At 42.6% G+C, this 13,701-nt stretch overlaps 1 protein-coding gene across 8 annotated transcripts in view; it reads left to right on the top strand.

Moving 5' to 3' along the window:
- STARD13 (StAR related lipid transfer domain containing 13) overlaps positions 1-10,506 on the top strand; it is a 286,278-nt gene extending 275,772 nt beyond the window's left edge. For all 8 annotated transcript variants that reach the window (XM_041416096.1, XM_041416099.1, XM_041416097.1 and 5 more), the window contains 5 exons: positions 666-780; positions 1,538-1,759; positions 3,789-4,006; positions 7,101-7,277; positions 7,655-10,506. In XM_041416096.1, coding sequence (XP_041272030.1) covers positions 666-780; positions 1,538-1,759; positions 3,789-4,006; positions 7,101-7,277; positions 7,655-7,772 — 850 coding nt within the window. In that variant the 3' untranslated portion in view covers positions 7,773-10,506. The remainder of the gene's footprint in view (positions 1-665; positions 781-1,537; positions 1,760-3,788; positions 4,007-7,100; positions 7,278-7,654) is intronic.
- The last annotated feature ends 3,195 nt before the right edge of the window (positions 10,507-13,701 follow it).

Raw genomic sequence — 13,701 nt, forward strand, 5'->3', positions numbered from 1 at the left:
GCTTTCCATGTGGAATTTTCAATGGGGCACTAGTGAGTTTTGCATGAGTACTGTTGACTTCTGTAAAGGAAAAGGGGCTGATTTTTCTCTGGTTGAAGTCAAAGATTAACCATGTTTTAAAGGATTTTGATTTGTAGATTTTCAATGAGTGGGTTTTTTTCACTTTCAATTTACTGTCTACATTCTGCCATTCAGGAAACAGGGTTTATGTCAGGCCACATTACAATTGTAACATGGTGAGTGTAGACTAAACAGGGCATAGCCTGGCTAAACATTAGTGGTCCCTCTTGACTTTTTTCCCTTCCATCTGGTTCAGAATACACTGAGATTATTGGTCAATTACATGTATAACCCATGTCTGAACAAGGGCTTTAAGAAGTAACAATGTAAACCACTTTACATCATGTCTGTTAAAAATCCATTTCAAAATGTACAACACATCATGCAGGATATGCATAACCTTTCCTGCTTTTACCTTTGGCTGAACAATATTTGAGGTAAACATTTTTCCTTTAAAAAAGGCCCAACAGTTTGAGCAGCCTTGTTGATAAACAGAAACTAAAGATAGGGGGTTTTTCTCTCTGATGTTGGGAGTATCCTGCTGGTTTTTGCTTTCATATTAAAAAGATTCAGCTCTTTACCTGAGATACTGAATTCAATTACAGAGTAATACAGAAAAAATATGCAACAGGGAAGCCAGATCAGAAGGACCTCAGTGAAAACCTGGCAGCTACTCAGGGACTTGCTCACATGATAATGGAATGCAACAAACTTTTTGAGGTGAGTGAGAGACTCAAACAGCATTATTCATGGCCACATAATTCAACAGCCTTTGAAGTATTTATGTTTACGCTTATATTTTCTGTCTTGTGTTAGCTCAGAGATTGGTGCCTCACTTATATGTAAACTTGCTTCATACAAAGTTTATTTATCTCATTTCTTTACGGCAGTTCCCTTTTAGTATTCAAAAGACGCAGGGTAATTATTCTGTGACAGTTTTCAACCCAAACCACTGGATTCAGAAATTTTAGACTAATTCAAATCAAAATCTGCTAGTGTAAAATTTTATTACAATGCTTTTAAGGCCTCAAATAAAACTTATTCATCTTAAAAATTATTGCCTATACATTTTATTTCTGTGTGTCATGCAATAAAGTAAAAATCACATAGAGACCTGCAGTCATTCCTGCAGCTACTTACACTGCAGCTGGAGGAGAGCAAATGCTCGTATCTTCTTTCCCAGAAGCACAAGGCAATATTTCTGAGGGCTAAAGGAGTCAGAGTGGTGTATTGACATCCAGCTCATCAGTCTAACATGGTTCTGCATGAGTAGTGCTGTTCTGAGCCATGGGCTGTTTCATTAGACTACTATGATGTCTCATCTTGCATAAAGACAGAAATTGGTGTGCATTTTACAGATCCTAGGTTCATAAAATTGGATGCTGAATGGTCCATCAGCCTAGAAACACATTGTTTTAAGGAAAAGTTCTCAGCAGGAGATTTTCCCTGTGTGTTTTCCCTCCGTTCTGTGGCACAGGTCCCACACGAGATGATCACCCAATCCCGAAACTCCTATGTTGATGCAGAAGTGCATTCTCCTACCCTGGACGAGCTTGGGAAACAAGTGGATGAGGAAGGAGGGAACTATCAGATGTACCTGGAAACTCTCATGCAGAATCTCCAGAAAGAAGCAAAAGAGAAATTCAAAGGATGGGTCACATGTTCCAGTGTAGAGAACACAGAACTCGCCTACAAAAAGGTAATTTGGGGAGACATGAAAGAAGCAGTAAAGAAACCAAAGCAAAATGCAGCTCAGCTATGGGGCACTCATATGGCATGTTGCATGGCAAAACTCACACCCTTCTTTCTGGCAAGGCACTCTTTCATTATTAATATTTTTAAAAATGTTACTAAAATCAGTTTAAATGTAATGCAATAGTGATTCAAGTTTGAGATTCCAAAAAAAGGCACAGAAAGCAAGCTGGGGTCTCCAAAATAGATCAAGTAAGTGAACAACACAACCAGAGAGTGAGCTGAGATGTTAAACAACAGAGAGCATTACCTGGGCAAGCTCTTTGACTGGGGGACAAAGTCAAATGAAAAGTTTTTGACCAGTTCTTGAAGTTTGCTAGCAGTTTGGAGAACACAGCTAGAACATAGGTAACTACAAAACTTCTTCAGGCTCTCCTATGCTTTTTTAAGCAGGCAAGTTTTATCCCTGATGCTTTTGTCCTTTTTTCATGTGGATTTTTGATACTGCAGCTTTTATTAAAATTTCTGAATTTGTTTTAGGCTCCATCACTTATTCAGAGAAAACCAGACCACTGCAGTGAGGCAGAGGGTGCTGCAGGGTCCCTGCAGAGAATGGAGTTCAGGGCTGCTGGAAATGCAGTATCAAAGCAGAGGTCTCCAAACCAGCAGCAGCTAGCAAGAGGAGGGGATGGATTAGGGGTGGGTGACACTAGCTAGGCAGGAGAAGAGCACACAGAGGAATGTGAGATCCTGGATGGTGAGGGGGCAGGAGGCAGCATTACCCCAGCTTGGGAAAGTGCAACCCCTCTGTCAGGGCAAAGAAATTGCAGTTACTGTGGTTTGTAGCCAGCTTCTGTGAGTGACCTCTCCAGGGAGGGACTGTGGGAGGTCAGGGAGACAGTAACAGGGCTCAGGTGGGAGCAGGATGTGGGAGATGGGAGAGAGGCAATAGAGGCCTTTATGGCGGGAGGTCAAGGACCTGTGAGACTACAGAGGGGATTGGGAGTTTGGGGCTTCAGGGCAGGGGAAATGGGGAACTGAAAGCTTTGGGGAGAAAGAATTACTACATGAAATAATTTAAGGTGGGAGGTGAGGAAGGTGGGTTTCTGGGGAAACAGTCCTGGCTCTATGGGATTCTTTGGATGTTTCCAAAGTACTCACATTGGTATATTAGAATGGAAGGGTAGGGAAGGTTTAGAAAAGCAGGGCTTGCAAGATCCAGTGATTACAGTTAGCTTGTTTACTGCCTGAAATAGGAGCCCTAAAACCATGCAGAAAAGCTGCATGTGTGCAGTCTAGGATATTCACCTTGTGCATAGCCCAGCAATTTCTGCTCCCCTTAATGTAAGCTGTGGAGGTGTTCCAAGAAATAGGATCTGTAAGCAAGAAGGAGTTAGCAAATAGTCTGTGCTCTTTGAAAGGTGTTTTCCCAACACCTCCCTTGCAGCTGTTTTGAGGAGCAAACATCTGTGTACCTGACACATAACTGAATCAATGTATATTCTGCTCCCACAGAATTAACCAGGAGGGTTAATGCACCCTCAGTCCCAGGTAGTGTATAAGATTGCCTAAGGCAGTTGCTTTATTTCACCCCAGGGTTTCAGTCTCTCATCTCTTTTTACTTCTGCAGACACATATTCATCATTACACTTAGGTTGTTTGGACTTGGAAAAGTGTCTGTGACACCAGAAGTAATGCAGAACCTCACTGGCACTATGGGAACTAGTCCAGATATATTCTGTTGTGAGAGCAGAGTAATGAATAACTTCAGATTTCCATCCAGGACCAGTAGAGCAGCAGCAATAGCAATAATAGTAATGATTAGCAGGGAAATATGAATGCTCTTAAGCTGAAGTCCACTTCAGATTTCCATCCAGGACTAGTAGAGCAGCAGCAATAGTAATGATTAGCAGGGAAATATGAATGCTCTTAAGCTGAAGTCAGACACACACATTGAGATTTTGTCCTCAATTATCATCTGTTGAACATAGGCATGTAAATTATCGGGGTTTGTGTTCTTGGTTGCTTCACTCCAGGTTGGGGATGGGAACCCACTACGGCTTTGGAAAGCCTCAGTTGAAGTTGAAGCCCCACCATCAGTTGTCCTGAACCGAGTGCTGAGAGAACGTCACCTCTGGGACGAGGACTTCTTGCAGTGGAAGGTGGTGGAGAGCCTGGACAAGCAGACAGAAGTTTACCAGTATGTTTTGAACACCATGGCTCCTCACCCTGTCCGAGACTTCGTTGTTCTCAGGTAAGCCGAGGGCAGCTCTCTGCTACCTTTGCCTCCTGCAGTGCATAAAGAAGATCTGGACTTATCTCAGCCTTCACATCTGTGTAATTGCTCTCCAGGAACTCTACTTCTGGGCAGCAGTGCTGATTTCTCAAACTGAATTAGTCATACACCTACAGCATGCTGACCTTTTCTCTGATGTAATTTGAGCAGCACATACTCCTGAGGCCAGAAATATAATTTCTTCCTCAGAACAGATGTTTGATAATAGCTGCTCTTCTCTCTTAGCTTTGTTTGTTGTCAAAACAGTGCAAATAGAACCCAATTGTTTTTTACGCTGCTTTTGCTGTTCTCTGGGGAATGTTTGATGTTTAGGAGCCAAATGTTTAGAAGAGAAGATAGTGGTGCTTTTAAGCTAAGGCTGTTATCCAGTGTCTATATAAGTTATTATCTTAAATTTTCAGTTGGAGTCTTTTTAAATGAAGAAATGCTGATCCATAAAAATCTTGGTGTAGAAATGAACAGAAAGAGGCAGTAGATTTGTATCTCTCTTCCAGGGGATGACTTCTCTTAAATAAATGTATAGCTGTGTATCAATATTCCACATTCAATCCCAGTTCTGCCATTGTCTATCTGCCTGTACAGAATAGTCAAAAAAAACCCTCTTCTGTCTTTGAAATCTGGGCCTTTGCTTGCTAGGAGCTATTGTGGAGCTGCTGACATATTTCACTTACAGGGTCAGTCCTACAGTTATTTATTTTAGGATGATTTTGTGCATTCCTGCTTTTGGTCCCTGCTTTCTTTGATTGAAATGATGTGCCAGAGAAATACAAAGCAGTTTTGACAAAGGAAGTAGTACAGGGAGTCAGAATTGTATTAAAGGGAATGGAGATTGAAGGAAAAAGATGAGCCAAATAAAATATAATTACAAAAGTACATCCCTTTTATGAACTTCAGTAGTCTCTTAAAGGATGACAACATGCAGATATTGTTGATATAAGGGAAGAATTATTGGAACTCTTAGGGGAAGATTTTAAAAATGCTTTCTGTAACCAATTCTCCCATTACTCTATATCTTTTGCCTTACCACAGTATACTGGGTTAAATTAACTATTTTATAATCAAATATCTATTATATATTTTATATAATTATATATATATCATTATTTTATAAATAACCTTCTTATATAATGTCATTAGCCTGAACCAGTGATAAATTTGGCCCTCTGCATGGCACCAAGAAGATGGTCTGCGAGCGGCCCGGAGGTCTTGATGACCGTAATTTGGTCCTCTCATTTGCCACTTAGTTCACTATTAGGTTTCGTGGTGGTTTATGTTCTTTAAAGACCTGCTGTGCAGTCACATCAGTTAAAGGAAAATCCTGCTATCGAGTTCTCATTCTTTTCACTGACCCAGGCAGAATGACCCTCGAGGACTGAAATACATATCATAAAAATGAATCCTGGTGGGTTCTTAAGGGCTGAAAACAGCCATCAGGCAGATCTGTCAGATTCTGTTGTTTATCTCTTTTGATTGATTTCATTAAGTCTAGAGCAAGGTTACCCAGCAATACTGCAGTCAATTTGATACCTTATGATTGGTGGGAAGTGAACAGTGAAATTATAATACACCTCTGGGGACATGAATAAATATATTTTAACAGATGGCAATTTTCTCTTTCTCAGTCAAACTTTGGGCTGTGAAAGGATCAACTTAGTTGTTCCCTTTTTTTCCAATGTGACAGTCACAACAAGGGGATTAGGCTCCCTAGAGAAGACTCTGATGGTAAAAGGAGAGGAGAAATGTTTCATATGCCTGGGATATGACACAGCTCTCAGCTGCCCTGCACAGACATCACTTTTATTACAGAATCCACAAGTGTTTCATGTTCATTAAGTATGACAGCATGTTGGTGAGTTAGGTGCCATGCCTGATTTTACTACTGTAAGATATTTAAAGAACTACTGAAACTGGCCTAAATCCACATGACTGGGAACAGGAAACCAAAGTCTTCTGAAATCTCTGGGATAGAGAACTTTCCACTTCTCAAATGGCCCAGGGAGGGCTGGGTAGTTACCAAAATGATGTGGGCACATCTAAACCCTGTGCAGGCACTTGCAGGAGGTGGTTCAGCATTTTTCGTACTGGATCTCAGCTGTGATTTCCTTCTCCCATATTTCATCTGCCAAGATAGCTCTTCAATTTTATTAATGCCCAGGCACATGTAAAACCTTCTGGTCAGTATCTTCCTGCAGTGTCTTGAATAACAGCTCCGTTTCATGTAAGAAAAATGCAGAATGTTAAAATTATCTGCTGAAGTCCAAATTTCAACAGTCCTTGAAAGCAGCTTACCTGCTAAAATATGATACTTCCCAAGGCAGCATAACCCCTGTCTCAGACAATCCACAGCAAGATGATGCATGTTGCACAGCACAGTGGGAATTTCTCATTTCTTCCCACAGCATAGGAAAGAGCACAGACCTATCCTCTGAGATTCAGTGCAGATGAGAAAGATGTGAGACACAAGGGTATGTAGAGAATGCTTAGAGAACAACAAAAAATTGTAAAGTATTAAAGTCTAAAAATCTGGAACTTGGTAGAAAACTTCTCCAACAAGTAAGAGAGGCTAGAAACCTGGGAGAGGAAAGAAATGGGAGGACATTTTGTTTTTAATTCAGACACCCTTGAAACATGTTCTGGGTAGTCTCATATCCTCATATTGGTGAGGATTTCTGCTGAACTAAACTGCATTTCTTGTTCTGTAAAACTGCATGGGTACATTGCACAGTTTCAGCTTTTGCTGGATGGCTTATCCTCGGTCTTTCTCCTTTCCAAAACTTTTTGTCTGACTGCAAAAGGCTCTATCATGCCCTAGAATACTAATGGTTACAAAATACTCCCATGGAGAAGCAAAATTTCTCCACCTGGAGCCACACAGATGGGTGGCCATCCCACATGGCCATGAAACTCTGCCAGGGACTCCAAGGACAGTCCACTGGCATTGCAGGCAACAAGGATAGGCAGACACGGAGACTGTAACTTCAATCCTGGTTCTTACTCATGTGCCCAAAAACTCCATCACTAATGTGATTCCATCTTGGACCTTTTCCTGCAGGACATGGAGGACGGATTTGCCCAAGGGGATGTGCATGCTGGTTGCCATCTCTGTGGAGCATGAAGAGGCTCCTCTCATGGGAGCAGTGCGAGCCATCGTGATGGACTCCCAGTACTTGATAGAGCCCTGTGGCTCAGGAAAAGCCAGGCTGACCCACATCTGCAGGACTGACCTAAAGTAAGTACCCCACCTGCACAAAGTAATGTCCATTCAGCAGGACAAAACCCTCAAGCTCAGATGCTGGGAACATGGTTAGGGCAGCTAACAGGTAGGTAGGAACAGAGGGCATGGTTAAGGTAGCTTTGATGTCTCAGAGTTTGCCTGCAGTATTCTCTCCACTCAGTGCCTACCACTGATAGAATGTGATTTTAGAAACAGAATCTGCTTATTTGATTTCTGCAAGGGAGAACTTCAGAGTACATTTACAAAGACAAGTATTTGCATCTCCACCACCACTGTGGCAGTGCAGAGGTAGAAGCATGGCAAGCATATTTCTGTGGGGCATGTTTCTTGAGTATTTGAGTTTCTCAATAACTCTCTTTTCATTTCTTCAGAGGACATTCCCCAGAGTGGTACAACAAAGGCTTTGGACATCTGTGTGCAGCAGAAGTTGCCAGGATCAGAAACTCATTTCAACCTCTGATTGCTGAGGGACCAGAAACAAAAATCTGAGGAAGTGTTCCTGGGAGCATGTGAGCATAAATCAGGGTCTCACAGGGAACAGGAATACTGAAAGCAAAGGTCTGATTTAAGCTGCAGAAATCTGACCAGATGTGGGTCTGTACAAAGCTGAAAAAGGAATTTTATAAGAAAGTTCTTTTATTCTGGAGACTTCACCTTTCCCCCTCCCCCACATCCTCTCTTAATATTAATTTTGATTATTGAACTAAACATTTCTTCAGAGAGCTTTTATTACTTTAAAAACAGATTATTGCCATTACATCTATGTTACATAACTCTGGTATTTAAAGGCTTCTAAGAAGCATATTTTAATTGTAAATAAAAAATGTACAGTATGTATATATTTATCTATATTCTATCTATATATATGTATATGTATAAATTAATTATTTTGTATATAACTCAGTGCAAATCACTTGCATCAGTTCGACCTTAAGTGGACCTGTCACTTGTTTCTTAGTGTGTCACTGCTACATAAGCTGTGTTTGCTGTTATCACAGAGCTACCAGGCCTAATTTGTGTGATAACAAATGCCTGTTCCCAAATATGTTTTGTGTTTGTGTGTGCTATGAGAAGGTACCTAGAAATAGATGTAGGAAGAATTACAGGAACTAAGAAAGAAGGCGGTTACAGTGCATTTAAAAATAATGAGGAGGGAATCAGTCTCACCAAATAAAATACACGGAGATGCATCTGAGACAGACATTGTAGAGGCCTTTTATGTTCAGCTGCAGAATTGTGACTTTTAGTGGAAGCTGTTTAAAACTTACCTGTTGCCTTAAAAGACTGGTGTCTGTCAGTAGAGACCTCACTGTGTGCAGTGTTCCAGGTAACTGCTCATCCTCGGACAGCACAAGGTAATGCTGTGTGTCCTGAGATGGCTGAAATCAGACTGGTAACTTATTAAGCTGTAAATTAATTATTTTTTGTAAGCATTTTGTCTAGGTTCTGAGTGTTTCTGTGTTTTTTCCTTCTCCCATAGAGATGGCTAATCCAAAGCAGGTTTTCCACATCCAGTGGACACAAAGACATGCAGATGAACACCATGCCTTTTAATATTCTTACTATACAAATAACTGTGCTTTTTTAAGATTTTAAACACATCTTGGAGATTTAAAAGACTAAATAAATACTATTCTTGGAAAGATTGCTTTTATAGTAACAGCAAGCATTTTCATCTTATATTGCACTGTTCTGCATGATCTCACCTCTGTAGGCATTGGTGGGAGCAGGATTAGGACTATGAGGAGTAGGAGCCATTTAAGCCTATTATGTAATTTCATTTTCAGGGACCTATTATTTTGCTAATGGAAGAATGCTTTAAAAGTAATAATAATAATTTGTCAACATTGCTTTTGAGGCAGGGCTCCATTTTGTTTTTTAACTAACCTACGACCAAAATGTTATTACATCTATGACTCAGTAAGAATGTACAAGCCTGTTAATACTGTTCTTCATTAATCGCATTTGTTCACTTAGTCTTTATTTATTGCTCCATAAACCAGCAGAGTCACTCACAGCCAGTGTTTCAGCTCAGTCCTTCCAAAAAAATCCAGAAAGATTAGTATGAGGTGGATTAAGCCGGATGCATTTCCTATGTGAAGCTACAGCTTTGTGCCCCAATTCAGTGAATGAGGAACTCCCTTCAAAGCCAGAGATTTGAACATTCCCCAGGTGTGGGAGCTGTGCAGCGGACTGTGCTTGGTGACAGCTGCTAGAGCATGACCCCACGTGCCATCCTGCACACACATGGGGGCTGTGCTGGCAGGGAACAGCCCTGTGGGCTGAGGCAGCACACCTGTGAGAGCTCAGGGCGGACAGGGTGACCAAGGTGACCCACAGCGCTCCAGCATGTCCTTGTGAAGGAGCAGGACTCAAAAAAAGTCACTGTCATCCTCACCCATGAGCTGTGTCACTCATTTTTGTTGTGCAAGTCCTGGGATCAGGGATGTTGGCTGCCTGGGAGCTCCTGCCTCGAATTTATGGCCAACAACAGTTGCAATGTGCAACTATCACGAGCTTTAAGTCCTGCAGACAGGGGAGCACTCATGGGGCTGTTATGTGGCTGTAGTGGGGTCTGGCAGTCACCTGCTGGCTGCAGGGCACCCCCACTGCCCAGGCTCAGCCTTCCCAGGAGCAAACAGTGCCTCCCCAGCTGGGAATGCCATTCCAGAAAGCAGCACCTCCTCCCAAATGCCTGTGGCCATGGCAGCAGATTTCATGCCGGCTGTTTTCCAAAACATGAGCAATTAGAGTACTTCTGCTACATTAGTTTACATAAATAAATACAGCCTCAGCATTAACAGGCACAGAATTTCTAGCCCTGGGAATGGCAGTGTCTGGCAATAAATAATGTCCTAAGGAAAAGAAGGGAAAACCTGGACAGTGGGTTTATCCTGTCTCACAAGTCATTGCTCAACTGAAAGAGGCCCTGGGCCATCTGCCACCCTTAGCAAGGTAGGGTTGTTTTCCTGCCCTTGCAGAAGCTCTGTCATGACCTTCTGGCATCTCCAAGCCATGTATTTTTGAAATAAGATTTCTTCAAAATGCACATTATGCCATGTCTACCATTCAGCTACCACAGTATTTTGTATTGTTACATTGATAAGTTATGGTAATTGCATTTTTAAATGTTATACTCATATCAATACCTCATATTTTTACCTCATCAGTTGGTATCAGTCATTAGTTGTAAATAAATCATTTCAGAGTTGAATAAATTTGCATACACTAAAGAATCGTGTTTCTTTGTGCTCTTTTTTCATCCACTGGCTCAGGAAATACTGAGTTTAAGCCATTGATTTCTTTATCACAACCTGCTATACACTAAACTATTCTGGTGTGGGACTTCGATAATGACTGCAGGCTCAAAATGATGTTGTCCATTATACTTAGCCTGTAGTATCCTTATGTATACACGACCTTCATGGCAAAGGTTATGTTTTCCAAATTCAGCCAAGTTTTTGCATCTGTGTTCTTGTCAATAATTTAGGTCTAGGTTCACAGAAGTGAGCGGAGCTGGGTGAGTGCTGGGTTCACATTGCCAGACTTCAACCATCTCAAATGCAACAAGCCATTGCAAAAGAGTAAAAGGTGCAGTGGCACAATAGTGATTTTCATACACATTCTACAGATGGATTAAATGTTCCTTTGGATGGGTCTTGTGTTATAACCCCAGCTCTATCCCTCCACCTAGAGGGACAGGGAAGGGAATCAGAAAGAGGTAAAACCTATGAGTTAAGAACAGTTAAGAACAGTTTAATAATTGAAATAAAGCAAAATTATTATTATTGTTGTTGTTGTTACTTATAATTTTTGCTGCTATTATTATTATTATTATTGCTATTATTAACGAGAGGATAAAAAAGAGAGGAATAAAATCCAAGAAACTCAAATGATGCACAATACAGCTGGTCACCACTTCCTGACCAATGCCCAGCCCATCCCTGAACAGCAATTGTCTCCCCCAGCCAACTCCCAGTTTATATACTGGTCAAGATGTTCTGTGGTATGGAATATCCCTTTGGCCAGTTCAGGTCAGCTGTCCTGGCCATGCTCCCTCCCAGCTTCTTGTGCAGCTCCTCACTGGCAGAGCACAGGAAACTGAAAAGTCCTTGATTTAGGGCGAGCACTACTTAACAATAACCAAAACATCACTGTGTTACCAACATTATTCCCATACTGAATCCAAAGCACAGTGCTGCAAAAAAAATTAACTCTGTTGCAGCTGTAAGCAGATCATGTGCCTATATCACTCCAACTCTCTCTTGACTAACTAAAAGAAGCAGAGTCTCAGAAAACAGGGTGCTGAGCAGTCAACTATGAGAGACCATCTAGGAGGGGATAAGCCTTTATGTCCCATCATTCAGAGAAAGCTCTGTATTAAAATTTGGATTGAAAGGAAGCATTTTTTTCCAAGTGTCTGCCATGGCAGAGATGGTCAGCTGTGTAAGTCCGTCCTTTCTTGCAAAAAACCACTGTATGCCATGCACTCTCATTCCATTTCTCCCTCCCAACCCACTGCAGCAATGTCAGGGCAATGAGGTTGTCTTAAACTTAGCAGCACTGATGTTTCAGCTCCTGGTATGCACAGACTTTGTAGCATTGAATTCTTGGGCTCCTGTCCTCCCTACAACACCTTGCAGGAGTCACCAGCAGGGCAATCTCTCTGCTTGATGCATTTACACTGCAGAATCAGGGCCACCCTCAGAGGATTTTGGCAGGCCTCAGAGGTGCTGCTCTCTGAAGTGGCTGGTAGGTGTTAGGTGAGAGCACAGGCTGAGCACCCTGAGATGACTGTGAGGTGAAAATATTGGAATAAATATCCAAAAGACTGCTGGAGCCTGCCAATCAGATAAGAAAGGATGAAAACACATACTGCTGCTCCAGCTCAGTTGCGATGTGAAAATGCTGGGGAGTGAACACAGACCTTGCCAGACAGAAATCAGCATGACCCACTCACAATCCCATGGGAATTCAGCATGATCATGTCACGGTCTCCTTGCCAGATAGGTGTCAGCCACAGCTGCACCTGGGCTTCAATTGGATGGGTGCTAGGCCAGGCAGACTATTTTTACAATGCAGTTACACATCAGGGTGGACAGGACCAGGAATACAAGGCATCAAGCCACAGATTTGAAACAATTGTAACAATGAGATTTTCCTAAAATGTACATTTTAAATTGTGACCCTCAGTTTGAGGGGCCACCCCTGGGCCACTCAGCAATACAGTGTAGAAAGACAAGTCCCCCAGAGCAGCAATGGATGCAGAGCAGAAACCACTGTGCAACTGCAGACTGCCCTGCTCCATTGTGCAAGACTCTGCTCAGCAAACACAAGGACGTGTGGAACGCAAGGGCAAACACAGGCCAGAGCAGTGGGTCCAGGTTAATGAGTAAATGAGCGAAAATGTCACAACACTGCAACACAGCACTATTTGCCTGTCGTACATAGGCTGATGTTGGGGAGGTCTCATGCACCTGAGATACCCTCCCTAACCCCACAGCAGGTCCCAGACACTAAAGCCTCTATGCCTCTAACAGAGGTCAGCATCTCTTGCACAAAAAGTAACCTGGACACTTAGCTGCCTCCATGCCTTCAACTCTGAAACGAGGATCTCTATCCTGATACCTTAGTTCTGACCACAGGTAGTTATTTTTCACTGCTCTTTTCCGCTGCCTGAGCACAGCAAGCCCTCTGTCCCACTCAGTCCTTGCATACCTGCCTTCTAACCCAGCCCAGGATGCACAGGAGGACACAGCCTTTAAAGCAGGGTAACCATGGCCAGGTGGTCCCAGCTTCAGCTGCAACGGGGAGTCAGTAATGGCCAGCCTGCCAGGGCTTGAGTACAGAATGTCCTGTGTCCCACAGTAGAGACAAAATACACTAGGGTGAGGAGTCTTTCTCTTCAGGAAGGCCAGAGCACTAAAATAACCATAAGGCTCTGTCCCATTTCAGTGACAAGCTGGGGCTTTTGATCCACTCCCAGGGATGAGTATCCTGCAAGACGGAGAGGCTAAAGGCAGTGAACTGCTCTCTGCCTTGAGCAGAGCCTTGAACTGCAGTGTGCAGGTCCTTAGCAGCAGTTTGCAAGGAGACAGGATGAGCTCCTGGCTGTGCTGGAGCTTCAGCAAGAGAATACCTGGTTCTGCTGCAAGAGCTGTTGCATGGAGCTCTGCTGGCAGCCAGCTACAGGATTACAGCTTGTTTCTTAACCAAAATGCTAAATTCTGCAAAAGACACAAGGAAAAGACAGCCTAAAACTACGTATTCTGCTCTATCTCCTGCTCACAGCAGCTCCAAGATAGACACATGGCCACAAACACAGAGCCAGCATTTACTGCAGGGAGGATTTGCAACAGCTTGCAATTTATGGGAGCAAATTAGCTGCAGGGCCATCTGTCCTTCCCCAGACCACTGG

Source organism: Onychostruthus taczanowskii, unplaced genomic scaffold (assembly GCF_017590055.1).
Source record: "Onychostruthus taczanowskii isolate IOZ18803 unplaced genomic scaffold, ASM1759005v1 scaffold50, whole genome shotgun sequence".
NCBI lineage: Eukaryota > Metazoa > Chordata > Aves > Passeriformes > Passeridae > Onychostruthus > Onychostruthus taczanowskii.